Here is a 16,966-nt window from a genome sequence, read left to right as displayed (position 1 = left end):
TTAACAGTTTTTTTGTTTTTGTTTTTTTTCTCCACAGAGGGTCTTTAAAGCATGATTGCCTCAACGACATGACACATGAAATGAGAACAAACTATTTCAGTGATTAACATAAAACTGATTTATGTTGTGCAGTATATTATCTCAAGGAAAAGAGCATTTGATGTTTAAATCTGGCTTTGTTGTACACTTAAGAAAAGTTTAACATGATTGTATTCAAATATGCTTTAATAACTTTATTTGCAAATAATAGGAAGTAATACATATTGCGACAGGACATACCTTATCTGCTGAATGTATAACCTGCTTCTTAAACTGCATAAATATCAGTTTGTTAGAGAAATGTGCTTAGCATAATTTCTTTCTGTTGATAGGTGTCATCCATGGGAATAACACCGTTTTTTGTAGAAAATGTCAGTGAACTACAGTTATGTGCCATCAAATTAGTGACTGCAGTAAGTATTTTTCTGAGATTCCGTCTTCCTGTATTTCATGTTCCTGTACTTCTGAGAGTTTTCAGGGCATTTTACATAGGCTGTATTTTTGCTGGTTTGCTAGAAACAGTGTTAAATGTGCCTGAGCTGCTTTGATTTGCAGAGTACTTTATAGTAACAAATAGTCTACTTAACCAAAATTAAGTAAGTTCCTTGTTTATGTGATTTAAAATGTAAGCACAATCCCCTTGCTCTCAGTTGTCCTTTCTCATCTTGAAATATCTTAGCAATATGGTTTTCCTTATTTCCTTTGTCATGATTTGAATATATGCAATTGAATAAGGAAAAAGTTTATTCTATCACTGACGTTTTTAAAAATATACATTTTAAATAGAAAGTGGATCATTTGAAGATTTAAAAAAATCCGTATTTGAAAAACAATTTTTATGCCTTTTTATAAAGAAGTGCTTGCTTTGCGAAACAAATGCACTGAAAACGAGATATGTAATAAATTTTTAAAGGCCATGTTAATTGCATGTTTATATATAAATTTTTTATAACAAATATATTTAACAATAATATTCTATCATATTTAACAATAAATAATTTTTTAACAATCCTGTGACTGTTAAATAGGTGTTCTCCAGGTATGAAAAACACAGGCAGTTGATACTGGAAGAAATTTTCACTTCCCTGGCAAGACTACCAACTAGCAAGAGGAGTTTGAGAAACTTCCGGTAATTACTGGCATAGATTGCTAATTTGATAGCATTTACAGTTTTGTACATACAGGAGTTTAGGCTTCAGTATTAACTTCTTATAAGATTTGCAACTTCACAGCAGTTTTTTAGAGGCTTATGTTTCAAAACCTCCACAATGAGAGCAGAATTGTCTGACAAATGCATTTCAATCCATCTTGTAATAATCACTGTTTCTTATACCATCGTATTTATGCTTAGTTACAAAAACAACTGAAATATATGTTATTAATTTTCTCACTAAGGATGTAAATGAGTGTAATGCTAGTGTGTATTCAGAGGTTTTTTTATTGGAAAATTCTTTGAATCTGATTAAATGAAGTTAAATCATTTATTCATTGCTAAACCCTTATATGAAAATTCTGCAGAATTTCTTTGAGGGCATTCTCAGAGCACTCTTGCCAGGGAATCAAGCCAATGCTCCTTTGGATTAGTTTCATTTAGGAACTATTCAATTTACTTGGTAAAACACTTGAAATTATTCCAAAGCATTTGTTGTTGTTGAGGTTGATTTAGTTCCTTGCTTGAATATATCTTCCCTGTGGAGACAGACAAATTGTCAATGAAAAAGTCTGTCCCATCCAGGATGGATGTACAGGAAATATCCAGGAAAAAAATGCACATGCACTGAGACATTGAGTTGAATTCAGCTGCTCTAATATTAATGTGAGTGCTTCTGCCTTGTATTCTGTATTGTTTTCGTTATTGGCATCAGAGGCATGTAACAAAAAGGAAAGGTGGTAGTCATAGGAGCATAACTGGTAGGTACCCTCCTTGAATCAAGACCTATACCAGAAGGAAGTCATTAGTTCAAGGCCACAATGACTCTACTATTTATCTGTAGAATCCTAGCTCCCATCTGTTGAAGGATATTCCCTATCTGCGCCTACCATAATGAAGGGTGTAGCTTAGAGATAATTTGATACAAAAAGATTTCCTATCCAGGAGTAGTGAAAAATAACTTCATAAAGATAAAGAATTGTTGGTATTTGTTTTGTGCACAGTCACTATTTTGATAATTTGGTGAGAGTGATATCAGAGATTACCTTCTCATGCTGTTAACTGCGTTAGGTGGTGTCAGGATTTGACTAGATAGATAGACACAGTACCATCATTGCATTGCTTGGAAGGGGAGAAATGTAAGGTGCAGTGTATTCATACTGGTCCCGCTCTTTTAAAGACACTGTTGCATGCTGAAGTTTATAGTCTTCTACGCATGAAATATTGTAGCTGTAACTCTTGTAGAAGTCTGTCATGATCACTATTTTCTCTTGCTTAACAGTCCTGCATATTCCACACGTTAAATAATACATAAGTAATAAGTTGTTATGGGATCTGTTCGGTGTATTTTTTTCTGCTGTGTAGGAAGTTGATATGGCATTATACATAATAAGCCTACTGGTAAGTGCCTTAGCATATAGATGTTTAATGTATTAAACATTTCTGTAGACTTTGAGCTGCTGAGTTTCACAGAGATTCAGATAGTCATTGGTGGGCTGTTTCAGTCCAACTCTCCTGCCTGAGAAAAAAATATTTTTGTCAGACTGAATCTTTCACTGCGTAAGAAAGAAGCAAATGACTAAATGTCTAGAACACAGAGATTTCTAGCTGTGGTAATAATTCTAGAAAGATATTATTTAGGACCAAAAGTCTTTTTAAAATTATTTTAGCATTAATTTTATCCTATTCGTATTAACAGGTTAAACAGCAGTGACACTGATGGAGAGCCTATGTATATTCAGATGGTAACAGCACTAGTTCTGCAGCTTATTCAATGTGTTGTGCACTTGCCCTCAGCAGAAAAAGATTCTAATTCAGAGGAGGAATCAAACAAAAAAGTAAGAAAGCTATTTTTAAATAGCCATAAAATTCTTTTGTGCAGGAATGACTTTGTGCATTTGTGGGTATAATGTTTTATGATGGTGCTGTAGTAATCAAGTGATGTATTTGGATGTCTGTCATAATTTTTTGATGCATGGAAAATGCTGATATGGAAATCACATTTCTGTGTATGTTAAAATGTTAGACAAATAAATCTTGTTATTTTTAGGTGGATCAAGATGTGCTTATTACTAACTCATATGAAACAGCCATGAGAACAGCACAAAACTTCCTCTCTATTTTCCTTAAGAAGTAAGTATTGTTATAATAGTCTTTACTGTATTGACAAAACAAACTCAGAAGGTCTGTCACAGCTTCAGACAAAACTAATCACTTCACAATGATAAACACCTACTAGTACAGATATTTGTAACTATACAATTTATAGATTCCTAAGAGAGCTACCTGTCTGAACAAAACTTTCTATAGAAGAGAAATTCTGCAGAGTCCCTTTATACGTTTAAGAATCTGTCTGATAGTTTATGTAGGATCCTTTTACCAGGTGTCTGTTACGCATCTGAAGGTTGAAAGAGAAGTCTGATTAAATATTTAAGAGGTGAAATGTACTATTATATTCATTCATCAGAATGGCTAAGAAAGAAAAAGCCTAAAATCATTTTCATTTAGCTGAAGCTGGGGATATCAATAGGTCAACAGAAAAAAATCTTTTTATGGTATGGCTGAATATCCTAACTAAGCATTTATACAGGAATTTCTGCCAAGTCCCAAGATTTTTATCACATTAATTTCCACTGTTAAGGCAAATGCTGTTTACTAGCACCTGTACCCTTCTGCGAACTTGACGTATCATGAAAGAAGTTAGGGTTGTCAGATGTCAGGGAAACACTAGCAGGACAGTGTGTGTCATTTTCTGATTTTACATTCTGATTTTTAACCTTTGTGGAGCATAGATACTGATATGTTTTATCAAAATGAGATAAGTCATACCAGGCCTTAAGAGTGTAGGCACAATATCACCTAAATACTCTATTCCAGCTTCAGCTTTAGAATTTAACTTAGCTTGTCCATCCTTTTCATGCACACTTAAACTTTTAGTTTAATAAAATAAACAATAAATAACAATAAATAAAATCTCAGGAACAAAAGCCCACTATCTTGGATTAGCAGCATCTCTTACAGTGCAACCTGGAGTGCTAAATGTTTAACTTCATCCTTAACTGAATAAAATGTTTTTTTTCTGCAAATACTTCAATATTTCAAAATTTTTCTTTTATAATTCCATAAAACTCATTGTCTGGTTAAGCATAGGGCTTCTTTTGTTTGTATCCAAAGAAAAGCGTAAATGGCACTTAAAAATGCTTACAAAAAGTATGTTCTTTTAAACAGGTGTGGTAGTAAACAAGGGGAAGAAGATTATAGGCCGCTGTTTGAGAACTTTATTCAAGACCTTCTTTCCACAGTCAATAAACCAGAATGGCCAGCTGCAGAGTTGCTACTTAGCTTATTAGGAAGGCTATTGGTAAGAGAGTCTTGTTTTTAACTGTTACAGTAATTTATTTCTCATTACAATGAAGGCTTGTTTATTTCATGTCAAACTGTTGCAAGAATGCTTTCTGATGGCTGACACACATGCAACATTTAAGGATTTTCTTATGCATATTACTGTTACATAATACGTAGATAAGAAAATTTAGCTTGGAACGTGATATGGATGATCAACATGATTAGGTTGATAATATGACTTGGGAAGGGGACTATTTCTCATGGAAGGCCACTTCTATTCTGTGGTTTACCCCCTTTCCTCCACTAAAAATGCCGTCTAATGAGTGCATATACTCTTTTGGGGTAAAAGCAGCCTAATAGCTGTAATTATTCATGTTAAATATCTTCTCTGGACTATTCATTTAGCACAGAACCTGAGAACAGTTAAATACATATTTTGGTTTTCTACTGATAATAATACATTTGCTTAAGGAATATGGCATTTAACAGAATGTAAACATTTTTGTTGGCATGTGTTTTTCATGCGTTCTTCTTTGGTATTAAGATGTAGCTAGTACAGTAATTTGAATAGTTTCTTGGAAAACAGATGTTTTATGGTCCTGTTCCTAGTTAATGTAGCATTCATTATAGTTGTGTGGATAATGCGGAAGACACATTATGGTGCTTAAACTTTGCAATAGCATAGATCTTACCTACTATACCAGATGTCCAGTTTATTTTATGAAAACATGTATTTTGAAAAACTCAAAAGGGTGTATCTATAGAGAGAGATGCAACAAATGTTAAAAAAAATAGGTAAAGTAAGGAGCATATCTGTGGTGTAATAATAAATGACAATTTTATGCAGCATGAAGTTAGGTGGAATTTTTAGTAAAGTCAAGCAGTGTCTTGTGAGAAGAATCTCAGATGCATAAATATGTAATTTTTTAAGCATTTTATTCTGCTTTCCTTAGGTTCACCAGTTCAGTAACAAATCTACAGAAATGGCTTTAAGAGTTGCATCACTTGACTATCTTGGAACTGTAGCTGCAAGATTGAGGAAAGATGCAGTCACTAGCAAAATGGATCAAGGGTCTATAGCCAGAATCCTCAAACAGGTGTGTGAGAGATCCTGTGCTGGTTAGTGCTTGAATAGCAAGATTGAGATATATCCATTAAAAAAAAATTGAAGTATTGCTGCAATCTTAAAGATGTGTTTAAAAAAAAAAAAAAAAAGGCATTTGGAGAATCTGTTTCCATTGCTGTTCAGAGATTTCTGGGTCAGTTTATAAATAACACATTTGTTAGCTCATCGTTGTCTTTCTCACATCAGCCCCCTAATAATCATATTAAGTGGTTAATTAGAGTGGTGAAATGAGTTTTGTTGCAACAATATAGAGGAAATAATGGAGCAACAGTTGGAGGCTGTCTTAAGAGACCTTAAAAATACGTATGTATGTATGTGTATTTGTCATTACACAGCAGAAGGAAATAACTATAGAAAAATGGTAATTGAGCTTATGGCAGTCATATGCACACTTTGGAGAATTAACTGTTATGCCTATAAGATTAATCTTTATGTGATGTAACTGGTATTAGTCATCACTTCTTTACAGAAATTGCATATAACTCTTTCCTTAGAAAATGCACATTTGTATTTCTGCTGAAGCTGTTAAAAAAAATATATCCATATCTGCAAGGGGTAGCAACAATTATGCAATGTATGTTTTTGGGCTCTTTACAGTACATGGTGTGTGTTGAGGAAATAAGCAGGTCGTACATGTCCCTTTAAAAATGTGGACTTACACATTTCTTAAGGACCTAAGGTTGAACCTAGAATGGCCATATCAAGCTGCTTTTATCAGAGTTTCCCTTTCAGTAACCTCAAAAAGACTCCAGATCTATAGCAACTCTATTTTATAACGACTGTTACAGATTTGTGCTGGAGGAAAAACTTCCATGACTTGCAAGTATTCATCAAATGAAGAACTGAAATTTATCTACTCCTTTATGAGGCTGATACTTGCCATAATTTTTTTTTCAATTAAAATATTGTACTATATGCAGTGTCAAAATATGGTCTTTACATCCCTAGTTTAATATAATTTATACTTCTGTGGGTTAAAAAGCTATAAGAGTTTCCCATCAGTTGTGATTCTGACAATTATACATTGGACTGTGTAGGGAAATATCTTTGAAGGATCCTTTTGTTGCCTTATCTCCAGAAGTTATAACAGCATTGAAAGATATCCAAATGATGATCTGAATCTTCTAATTTGTCCTGTTTGTTTACATAATCAGACAGTAACTGGGCATCGGCATCTACAGAAAATAAAATTGCTTTGGGCACCTGAGTGCTAAAAGCATTCCTTCAGTTATTTGGGGAAGCTTAACATCAGTGATGGTAGACTGTACCATCCGTACGTTATGGATGGTGTATTTTATACAGTACCACTAATAATGGTAGACAATGTGTTGTTTAAAGAAACAACAGATGACTACTCAGAAATGTATATATGACTGCTGAGTTTCACTTGTTCAAAAGGCAAGAAAATAAGAAGATCCCTTGGTAGATCTGTTCAGATGTATTTTTCAATGTATTTTATACGTAGGTATGCAGATTTTCAAGTTTTATTTACCACTGTGCGATACTGTATTTTATAACTGTCCTTGCTACCCCTCACAGGTTTCAGGAGGGGAAGATGAAATACAACAGCTGCAAAAGGCTTTGCTAGATTATCTGGATGAGAACACAGAAACTGATGCTTCATTAGTGGTAAATTTCAGTTTTCTGATACTAAATATACATAAAAATAACGTCTATAACATGGCTACTGAATAAAATGATTTTGGGTCATGTCTATTACTGCTTCAGTTATTTTGTCACCCCAGCATAAACTGTTGATTGTATTTTCCAAAGTATGATTGATGTGTTAGACTAACTTAGTCTCATTATAAATCTGTTAATCTCCCTCTTCTTTATCTGTTTTTTTTTTTACTATGCATCCTGCTGTATTTCTCCAGTTTTCTCGGAAGTTTTATATAGCTCAGTGGTTCCGTGATACAACCATGGAGACAGAGAAAGCAATCAAGTCTCAGAAGGACGAGGATTCGTCTGAAGGAACTCACCATGCAAAAGATGTTGAGACTACAGGACAAATCATGCACAGAGCAGAAAGTCGCAAAAAATTTCTTCGCAGCATCATTAAAACTGCTCCATCTCAGTTTAGTACATTAAAGTATGTTTCAGTAATGCTAATTTCTTTATTAAGCATGCATTTGATTTTTTAAAATTATTTTTTGGTAAATACATCCTAATTAACACAATCAATTTGTTACAGGATGAATTCTGATACTGTGGACTATGAAGATGCATGCTTGATTGTTCGCTACTTGGCCTCTATGAGGCCGTTTGCCCAGAGCTTCGATATTTATTTGACACAGGTAAACTGTGCCAGAAGTCTTAGTACAGTGAAACACAGTTGGTTTCTGATTCCAAACACTTATGGGGTAGTGTGAAATATCTGTTCATTGTTGAGCACAGGTATTTAACAGGCCATAATAACACCACACGCTTTCATATTCTGTATCGATGACATAAGTGCTTATTTTTCTTTTTCTTGCATGTGTTTCACACGTGCCATATTATATATACATTATTTTATTTGTGCATATGTGTGTATGACAAAGTCATTATATTAGATATACATAGTAAAAGAACAATTAAAAAACACTGAAATCTTTTCACAGGTTTTGTAAGATGCATGCTCATTTGGTAATATTAACTCATGAAATGTATCTTAATGACTCGTGTATGCTTGTTTATATTCTAAATTTTGGAAATATAAACCAATGTGGTAATTTGTTTGCAGCGTGTGGTGCTGTCACTTTGGAAGCTGTTGTTTGACTAAAGTGCTTTCTTCCCTTTTTCTGGGAGAAGAGTACTAACGTGTTTGCACAGAGACATGTTTGAGCTCCAGTAGTGGTTTAAGTTGCGTTAGTTGTATTGATCTGCATAGAGAGCCACTCCTAAAGTTGCCCAAATCCATCTCTTCTTTTGAAAGAACTATAGTGAAAAACACACATGAATGGCAAAAGCTGAGTTTAAGGGTCTCAGAGTGAAAATATGGACCCCATATAGATCCTGTTTGGACCAACCTTAGAGAGAGAGCAAATTGTAGCAAATATCCATGCTCAGATATCAGTGCCATTAAACATCACTTGCATGTACCTTTTTACTGTCTGAGAAGATATACTCAGTTTTTGATAGTCATATTTTTTATTTTAGTTTAATATTTTGCATGTTATTCCACTGCATTTTTGATTATGTCAAACGTTGTTTGCTACCTTCCCAAAGCACTTGAAATGTTGTTTTTGTTCTCTTATTAGATTCTGCGTGTACTTGGTGAAAATGCAATTGCTGTTCGAACAAAAGCCATGAAGTGTTTGTCTGAGGTTGTTGCTGTAGACCCCAGTATCCTAGCCAGGGTAAAAAAATGAAATATCCCTCATGCACATGTATTTTTCTGTAATACTTAAAAGAATTCTTTATCTTATTTTGGATTTGTGTTTTATTCACTCTTTTTAGCTGGATATGCAACGAGGTGTTCATGGACGGTTAATGGATAACTCCACTAGTGTACGAGAAGCAGCTGTGGAGCTGCTTGGCCGATTTGTGCTCTGTCGTCCTCAGCTTGCTGAGCAGTATTATGACATGCTGATTGAAAGAATATTGGTATGGTGTCTTGTGATGTTTATCATAAAGTACATGGTATTGGAAAACTTGTTTTCAGCAGACTTTATATTTTTAATAATACAAAATGATGTTCTAACCCCTGAGAGTAAATTAGTTTTTATTGTTTTAACTGGAAGTACAATGCTTATAAGACCAACCTCATAAAATGCATTGCTTGTTTCCGGTGAGAATCTGTTACATCGAAAGGTAAACATACGTAGAAAGTTGTACAAAGGCAAAACTAGGATATTGATGATTTTATTCTTTTTGATTCCATTAGTACACGAATTAGGTGAAATGAGGAATTTTACCACATCTCTCAAGTTTTTGAGATACTGGTGACTGAAGGCAGTTCACCTAGTGTGGGCAGTGAGGGAAGATCTACAGCACAGTAATCTAAAGTTGCCATTTGTAATCCAAAAGAAAAAAAGATAAAATATTTTGTTTTTCAATATTTTCAGTATTTCAATATTTTATTTTGTTTTGGCACTTTAAAAGGTTTCTTGTTAGAGGTTTTGTACAAGTGTTTCACGTCTGGATGTTCAGATACGTACAATGTGAATTTAATTATAAGATAACACTAGCATCTGTGTCAGGCTTTTAGTCAGTTTGCTACATTTGTATGATAAAACATCTTTAAAGATAGGTAGCTTCATATGCGTAAGCATACCTAAAAATACTCATCCTAACATTCAGATTTAACAGGTTTTGTATAAAATAACGTGAAATGAGGCTCCTCATTCATCTCCTTAGACTAAGCCTAGGAAAATGGAAAAGATTTGCAGCGCATCATATCCATAAACTTTGTGCAAAGGCTTGAAGGATTATAGCCCAGATCTACAATGGGTCTCGTGTGTTCCAGCAAAGTGGTTAAAACATCATCCCTTCTAGCTTTGAACCTCTTGAAGTAAGGAGTGGAATTATACATTTACACCATTATAAGCTCTTAAATGAGAGGATATAAATTGAGGAAACATCAGCATCATTCATGGGACTCTGGCCAGGACTGTAAAATCCTTGCAAATAAAATGGTACCAGTTAATGCGGATCTTTAATTTAAATGCACTCTAGAATATTTAACTGTGTTTTCAAAATACATTTTGCAAGTCAGATTGGGTAATCCTCAATTATTAATTCATATAATGTATAAATGAATTCTTATGTCTGATTTGTTCTCAAGAGTGTAATGCTTTTCTCCTCACAGGATACTGGTATCAGTGTCAGAAAAAGAGTCATAAAGATACTTAGGGATATCTGCATTGAACAACCAACGTTTCCCAAAATTACAGAGATGTGTGTGAAAATGATTCGGAGAGTCAATGATGAAGAAGGCATTAAGGTAGAATAAAACATATCCTTCAGCTTTTTAATTATTGTTATTTCGTATTTCCATAGTTTGACAAAAGCTAAAACAATTTATGAAAGTATTTCATTGCTCCTTTGTAATATTTATGATTTTTATTTACTTTTAATTTTTGAGGGAGAAAATATTTTAGCTTCCTACATTGCTGAGGCTTGCTTTTCCTTCTTTTTTCTTCTGTTTTCTTTCCAGTTTTTGTTGGTAATCAAAAGATTTTTTTTTAAGTTACTTATTTTGTTTCTTTGTTTTTTCCTCTTGCAAGTATTATCTCTGTTCCTTCTCTGTTCTGACAAGCAAAATTAGCACATAAAAATGGCCTCTGCAAATGAAATAAGCTTTAGATCAAAATTAAATGTCTGAATGGCAGAGCTCGGAGGGTTGTGATCAGTGGCACAAAGTCTGGTTGGAGACCTGTAGTTAGCGGTGTACCCCAGGTGTCAATACAGGGTTCAGTCCTGTTCAACTTACTCATGAATGACCTGGATGAAAGGACAGAGTGCACCCTCAGCAAGTTTGCTGATGATACAAAACTGGGAGGAGTGGCTGATACACCAGAGCCGTGTTGCCATTCAGAGGGACCTTGACAGGCTGGAGAATTGGGCCGAGAGGAACCTCATGAAGTTCAATAAAGGGAAGGGCAGCATCCTGCACCTAGACAGGAACAGCCCCACACACCAGTGCAGGCTGGGGGCTGACCTGCTGGAAAGCAGTTCTGCAGAGGACCGTGGAGTCCTGGTGGACGACAAGTTGACCATGAGCCAGCAATGTGCCCTTGTGGCCAAGAAGGCCAATGGTATCCTGGGGCACATTAGGCAGAGTGTTGCCAGCAGGTTGAGGGAGGTGATCCTCCCCCTCTAGTCTGCCCTGGTGAGGCCACACCTGGAGTGCTGTGTCCAGTTCTTGGCTCCCCAGTATAGGAAGGATGTGGAGCTACAGGTGTGAGTCTATCAAAGGCTACTAAGATGTTTAACGGACTGGAGCATCTCTGTTATGAGCAAAGGCTGAGAGCTGGGGGAGGGCTTCTCTTCTCAGCCTGGAGAAAAGAAGACTAAGAGGGGATCTTATCAATGCATTAAAATATCTGAAGGGAGGGTGTCAAGAGGATGGGGCCAGACTATTTTCAGTGGTGCCCAGTGACAGGACAAGAGGCAACGGGCACAAGCTGAAACACAGGAAGATCCCTCTGGACATAAGGAAAAACTTCTTTACTGTGAGTGTGACTGAGCACAGGAACAGGTTGCCCAGAGAGTTGGTGAAGTCTCTGTCCATGCAAGATGTATAATATGATATGTTTTATGTGCATAGTTCTGTATATAAAACATTATGAAGTATTTATGCTTGTTTTACATTGATTTTTCATTGATTCTGAATGTTTAGTGAATCAATAGTCCCCCCAAAACATTGCTTATGTGGTCATATTCTAATGTCTGTTACAACATATGTGCACAAGGGCACAAAAATAAGATGATGTGATAAATCATAAACCTGATACTTGCTGATATTTTTGTTTGGCTTGGCAAAATAATTTTAAAATTGCAAGGTAATTCAGGCTACACCTGTAATAATTTTGTATCATACACCTTCAGTGGGATTCGAACTCTGCAACTTTAAAACAGCAGCAGTATTTTTACCACTTGAGACACATTAATGCCAAGAGGCTTTCAGAGAAGACTGTATTCAAAAGTAGATGAACAGCTGGTTCTAAGGTGCAGCTAGGAAAGGAGGATGACCTTGTTGCATCTCCTCCATTCCCTTGCCTTTCTGACAACCCCCAAAAATGAGCCACTATCTACAATGCATTTTGATGTCTGCAGGGATAGAGACACCTCCTTATAGCCATGTGCTTTATAAGTAATTCAAGAATAATTTAGTTTGCTTTTATTCTGTTCCACCTTTTCTTCCAGCCAAAAGTGTGGGAAGGGATCCAACTTCATATATTTGCCTAGGGAGACTTGGGTTCTCTCTCTTCCCTACTGCGTTACCACTGTTCTGAAACCTCTGAAGTAATCTACCACTGCTGCTAGTTCTGCTGTAGAAATGGTAATCTTGGATCCAGTTGTTGTTTTCTCAGGATACTAATGTTTTCCTGAGAAATGGAGATTAAAGGAGGAAAGCGATAACTCCATTTTCTGTAGCATCAGTTCCCAGTGATCATTTTGTACTTTACTGAGGCTTGCTTAGAGGCCAGTATGACTTCTGTAATAGTAGATCTGGATTTGTCTCAGATCATATTCTCTATAACAGACTCACTTAGGTTGAATAGTTCCATATGAAATGGCACACATGACCAACAAACCTATTGGATATTAGAAATATTAGATATTAGCATATATATATTAGAATATATATTAGAAATAATACCTACATGCCAAGATAAGCTTATTTATTTATAGTAATATTTTTTTCCCTTCAGAAATTAGTAAATGAGACATTCCAGAAGCTCTGGTTTACTCCAACTCCACACAATGACAAAGAAGCAATGACCAGGAAAATACTAAACATCACTGATGTGGTATGTTCTACAAATTTGAATCAAATTGCATGCAAAATTTGATTGTTTGTAATATCTTTGAAATATTTATCCATAATCTTTTAGAAAACAAAAAATAAGCAAGTAATTTAACTATCAGACAGTTTTCTTTATCTATCTGCTGTCACTGAATAGGTACTAGTATTATTCATCTTGTGGAACAGGACTGTAGGAAACTTTAAGTGCTCAGTAATCTGTTCGTAGTGGTAACTGAGACCACGCTATATTTAAGCTGTGTAAAATACTTGTTCATTTAAAACACAGCAGTTCCTATAATGTATAACATTTTCCTGGAAATGCTAGTAGCAGCCTATAGTATTAATTGAAGCTAACTGAGAAGTTATCTCTTAAATGAAAAATTTCTTCAAACGATCGATAAAATTTATTTTGAAAGGTTAATAGCTGTTTTAACAAATACTGGGTCATGTTCTCACTGAGGGTGAGAACTCTAAAATCTGTAAACCTTGTGCTGTATGGAATACAAATTTTGGAATCACTTAAAAGGTGAGAAGTATTTTTCAAGTACAGAAGACATGGTTTCTGATCTCTACTGGTATAAAACCATTGCACTGAATGCATAGGAAAATATACCTCTGCATGTTTACTGTACTTTTAAGATGAAATGGAAGTAATTTTTCTTCAGATTCCTCTTTTAATTAGTTTATTTTAAATACTACTTTTAGGTTGCAGCTTGTAGAGATACAGGGTATGACTGGTTTGAACAGCTTCTTCAAAATGTAAGTAATGATTTTGAAGATGTGTCACAATCATTACAAGTGTATTAACATTTTTTTTGGTACTAAAACACACTGAAGGGGGACTACAGGAGTGATCAAACAGACATACAATAGACCAGTTCATGCTCTTTAAATACGTGACCTTTTTTTGTCTTCACTGGTGCACTTTGTCTCTGACACGGCTTTTCATCTTTCCATGTGATCTGTTCTAAAAATATTTCATGCTTTGTTTTTTATTTCACTGTCTTCTCAGTTATGAAGGACGTATATACGTTAGCTGTGGACTTCATTTTAATTTTGAAATGAGGCATCTATTCATGTAGATTATTTTAAATGGCAGATAAGTTTATTTCCATGTCCGATTTATTTGTCACACGGTTTATAGAAGCAGTGATTCTTCATAGAGTATTGTTTATTCCTGCCTTATACTTTACTCTGTTTTTTCTAAAGAATGAGCTTGCTTTGTATATATCTGTTCGCCTGTGCTATCATTCTTCTCTACATCTTGTATGCACTGGTTCATTTTCAAGCAAAATTAACAGATGTATGGATGGGGGAATTGGAGATACCAAAAGATTTAGCCTGGAGTGCCGTGAAAATAAGTAGCCAAGCAAACAAGTACCCCTAATGCCTCCACTGAAGAAAAAGCTATAGTGTGGGCTCAATCCTTGTTAGATATCAAAGGATCTGCAGGGATGTAATTTCAATACCCGAAGTTATGAGAAAGAAGACCTTGCTAATTACAGTGTTCATAAAACTGCATTTCATGTGAATTGAGTTTTTTCGCTTAATGTCAAAAACGTCATTCTTTTGATGTTGCTTTTTTTTCAAGCGACTTAAAAAGCCTCCTAACTCCTATTAGTTACCATTTGCAGGTATGACTAGATTATTATTTATTTCCTTAAACACAGTTTAGCTTTTACCCCAATGCAAAAATCAGTAGAATTATTCTCTGTTATCTTTTTGTCACAGTTAATTTTTCCCAACTTCTTTTGTATTTTGGTTTGCTACTTCCCTTAAATTTTTCTTCATCCTATACCTTTAATGGACAAGTTATATAAATTCTTTCATAGCAAAAAATCCATGTATATCTATAGTAATTGCTATAAAACCAGCATGCATCCAATGTAAATGATTGCATCCTTAATCTTAAATCATTTTCTGTTTTGTCCGTTGTAGCTATTGAAGTCAGAAGAGGATGCCTCATATAAACCTGTGAAGAAAGCCTGTACTCAACTTGTTGACAATTTGGTTGAGCACATCCTTAAATATGAGGAATCTTTATCAGGTAATATTATTTATAGTACAGTAGCTGAACTGCATTATTTTTTATATGAAACGCTAACGATGGTTGTTAAAATTACTATCACAAGAAGTTACTGTGGTAGAATTACTGTTACAGAACTGGTAGTAGTGAGTTGAGGACTTCATTAGGATTCTTGCATTTAAGTTGATTATAGTTCAATGAACTTTTGAGCACTATTATAATAAAGCTCCCCTAATTTTCTCTAGATAACCACCTTAACTACTTTCAAAATTACTTGTTCAAAGTTTTAGATAAGTAAAAACAAAATAAATTTCCTCGTATTTGGAAAGTTTTATTTGCCTTAACGTGTTCTACACTTATAATGGGCATCATTGGCTAGGTCGGTGTTCTGTATAAAGTACAGAGTTTAAAAATCAATGATATCTTTGAAGCACCTTTGCTTCTTACTGCACATACTTTGTGATGAAATAATGTGTTAACGTTTGCATGTGCTCATCCTGAATGCTCTTATTATCTAAGAATGTTCTGTATTGATTTTGAAAGATATGTTATGAGATTTTCATAGGATGCTTATGAATTGTGTATTTAATTGAACAAACAGTGCTTGCATTTAATATCCTTCATGTATTTTCTAATTTTTGCAGATTCTGACAACAAAGGTGTGAATTCTGGTCGCTTGGTTGCTTGCATAACCACTTTGTTCTTATTCAGCAAAATCAGGCCCCAGCTAATGGTGAAACATGCCATGACCATGCAGCCATACCTGACCACTAAATGTAGTGTAAGTAGATAAAATTAGAAAATCAGTCTTTTTATCCCCAGATAATTAAGTATAGAAATGAATGGCTGTCTTCTATGCTTAATAAAATCGAAGGCAGGAAATGAGAAACAGGAACCGTATTTCTCCTTCTTGAACATCATATCTGCTGAAGATACTAGATCCTTTTAATGATCTTTCTAGCTTCCAAGATGATGTTTCTCATCCTCTACCTCCACATTCTGTAGCTAGATGAAACCTCCACTGCCTTCCTCCCTTCAGGACTAAAAACCAATTTTTCACTTGTTATGAATTTACATCTTAAAATTGTTTTGTTTTACTGTCATTTTGTTTTAAATGTAGTTAAGATTTAGCATGTGATTTAAAAGACTAAAGGTATGGTTCCTTAAGATAGGATGATCTAACATATAGCTGCTGTATCGGAAAGAAAATGTCCTGCTCTGTCCTCTTTAGCATTTCCATCTCTCTCTTTCCTAGCTCCCACTTACACATTTATGGTGCTTTTTGTAATACTCCTTCCCCCTCCCCCAAACCAGTTTAGCTCACAAAAATGGCAGAACTATACTGCTAATCCCCACACTCTGGGAAAATGGCCTCTCTACCCTGAAACATTGCAGAGCTCTCTACCTTTTTGATTTGTGAAATTGGCTCAACATAGGTTCAGATGAATTCCCAGTCTGGCATGAGGAGCAGGGCAGGATCACCCAGCCACCACTAAAGGAAGAGCATAGTCGAGTGAGTGGCAGCAACCTGTTATGTTAGATCAGCTGCCCATAGCAGGGTAGGTGTGCGAGTGCTTGTTACCATCTGAGCTTCTAGGTGTGTCCTAGCATTGCCTGTATTCAGCCCTGGAGCATTCTCTGGACATATCTACAAAGGACTCCTACAGATGCTTATTATCTCTTCTGAGCAAACAGCATAGGAAAGGGCTATCTGTTTGTTTACTTGCTGCAACATCTCTTTAGTGGGTTTTCATCAGTTTTGTGTTCATACAACTTGAGATGAATTGTAAAATTATTCACCATCAACTTGATAAGGTTATCCTA

General features: G+C 35.1%; 1 protein-coding gene across 5 annotated transcripts in view; it reads left to right on the top strand.

Moving 5' to 3' along the window:
* The window catches only part of LOC112982190 (NIPBL cohesin loading factor), a 155,914-nt gene that overhangs the window by 126,927 nt on the left and 12,021 nt on the right, over positions 1–16,966 (top strand). For all 5 annotated transcript variants that reach the window (XM_064501884.1, XM_064501886.1, XM_064501887.1 and 2 more), the window contains 16 exons: positions 372–452; positions 1,068–1,168; positions 2,889–3,027; positions 3,240–3,322; positions 4,418–4,550; positions 5,488–5,631; positions 7,200–7,289; positions 7,538–7,752; positions 7,855–7,957; positions 8,903–9,001; positions 9,102–9,248; positions 10,453–10,587; positions 13,022–13,120; positions 13,822–13,875; positions 15,055–15,163; positions 15,787–15,923. In XM_064501884.1, the coding sequence (XP_064357954.1) occupies positions 372–452; positions 1,068–1,168; positions 2,889–3,027; positions 3,240–3,322; positions 4,418–4,550; positions 5,488–5,631; positions 7,200–7,289; positions 7,538–7,752; positions 7,855–7,957; positions 8,903–9,001; positions 9,102–9,248; positions 10,453–10,587; positions 13,022–13,120; positions 13,822–13,875; positions 15,055–15,163; positions 15,787–15,923 (1,869 nt within the window). The remainder of the gene's footprint in view (positions 1–371; positions 453–1,067; positions 1,169–2,888; positions 3,028–3,239; positions 3,323–4,417; positions 4,551–5,487; positions 5,632–7,199; positions 7,290–7,537; positions 7,753–7,854; positions 7,958–8,902; positions 9,002–9,101; positions 9,249–10,452; positions 10,588–13,021; positions 13,121–13,821; positions 13,876–15,054; positions 15,164–15,786; positions 15,924–16,966) is intronic.

The sequence above is a fragment of the Dromaius novaehollandiae genome, chromosome Z, assembly GCF_036370855.1.
Source record: "Dromaius novaehollandiae isolate bDroNov1 chromosome Z, bDroNov1.hap1, whole genome shotgun sequence".
NCBI classification, from domain to species: Eukaryota; Metazoa; Chordata; class Aves; order Casuariiformes; family Dromaiidae; genus Dromaius; species Dromaius novaehollandiae.
This window is presented reverse-complemented; position numbering and strand designations above follow the sequence as displayed.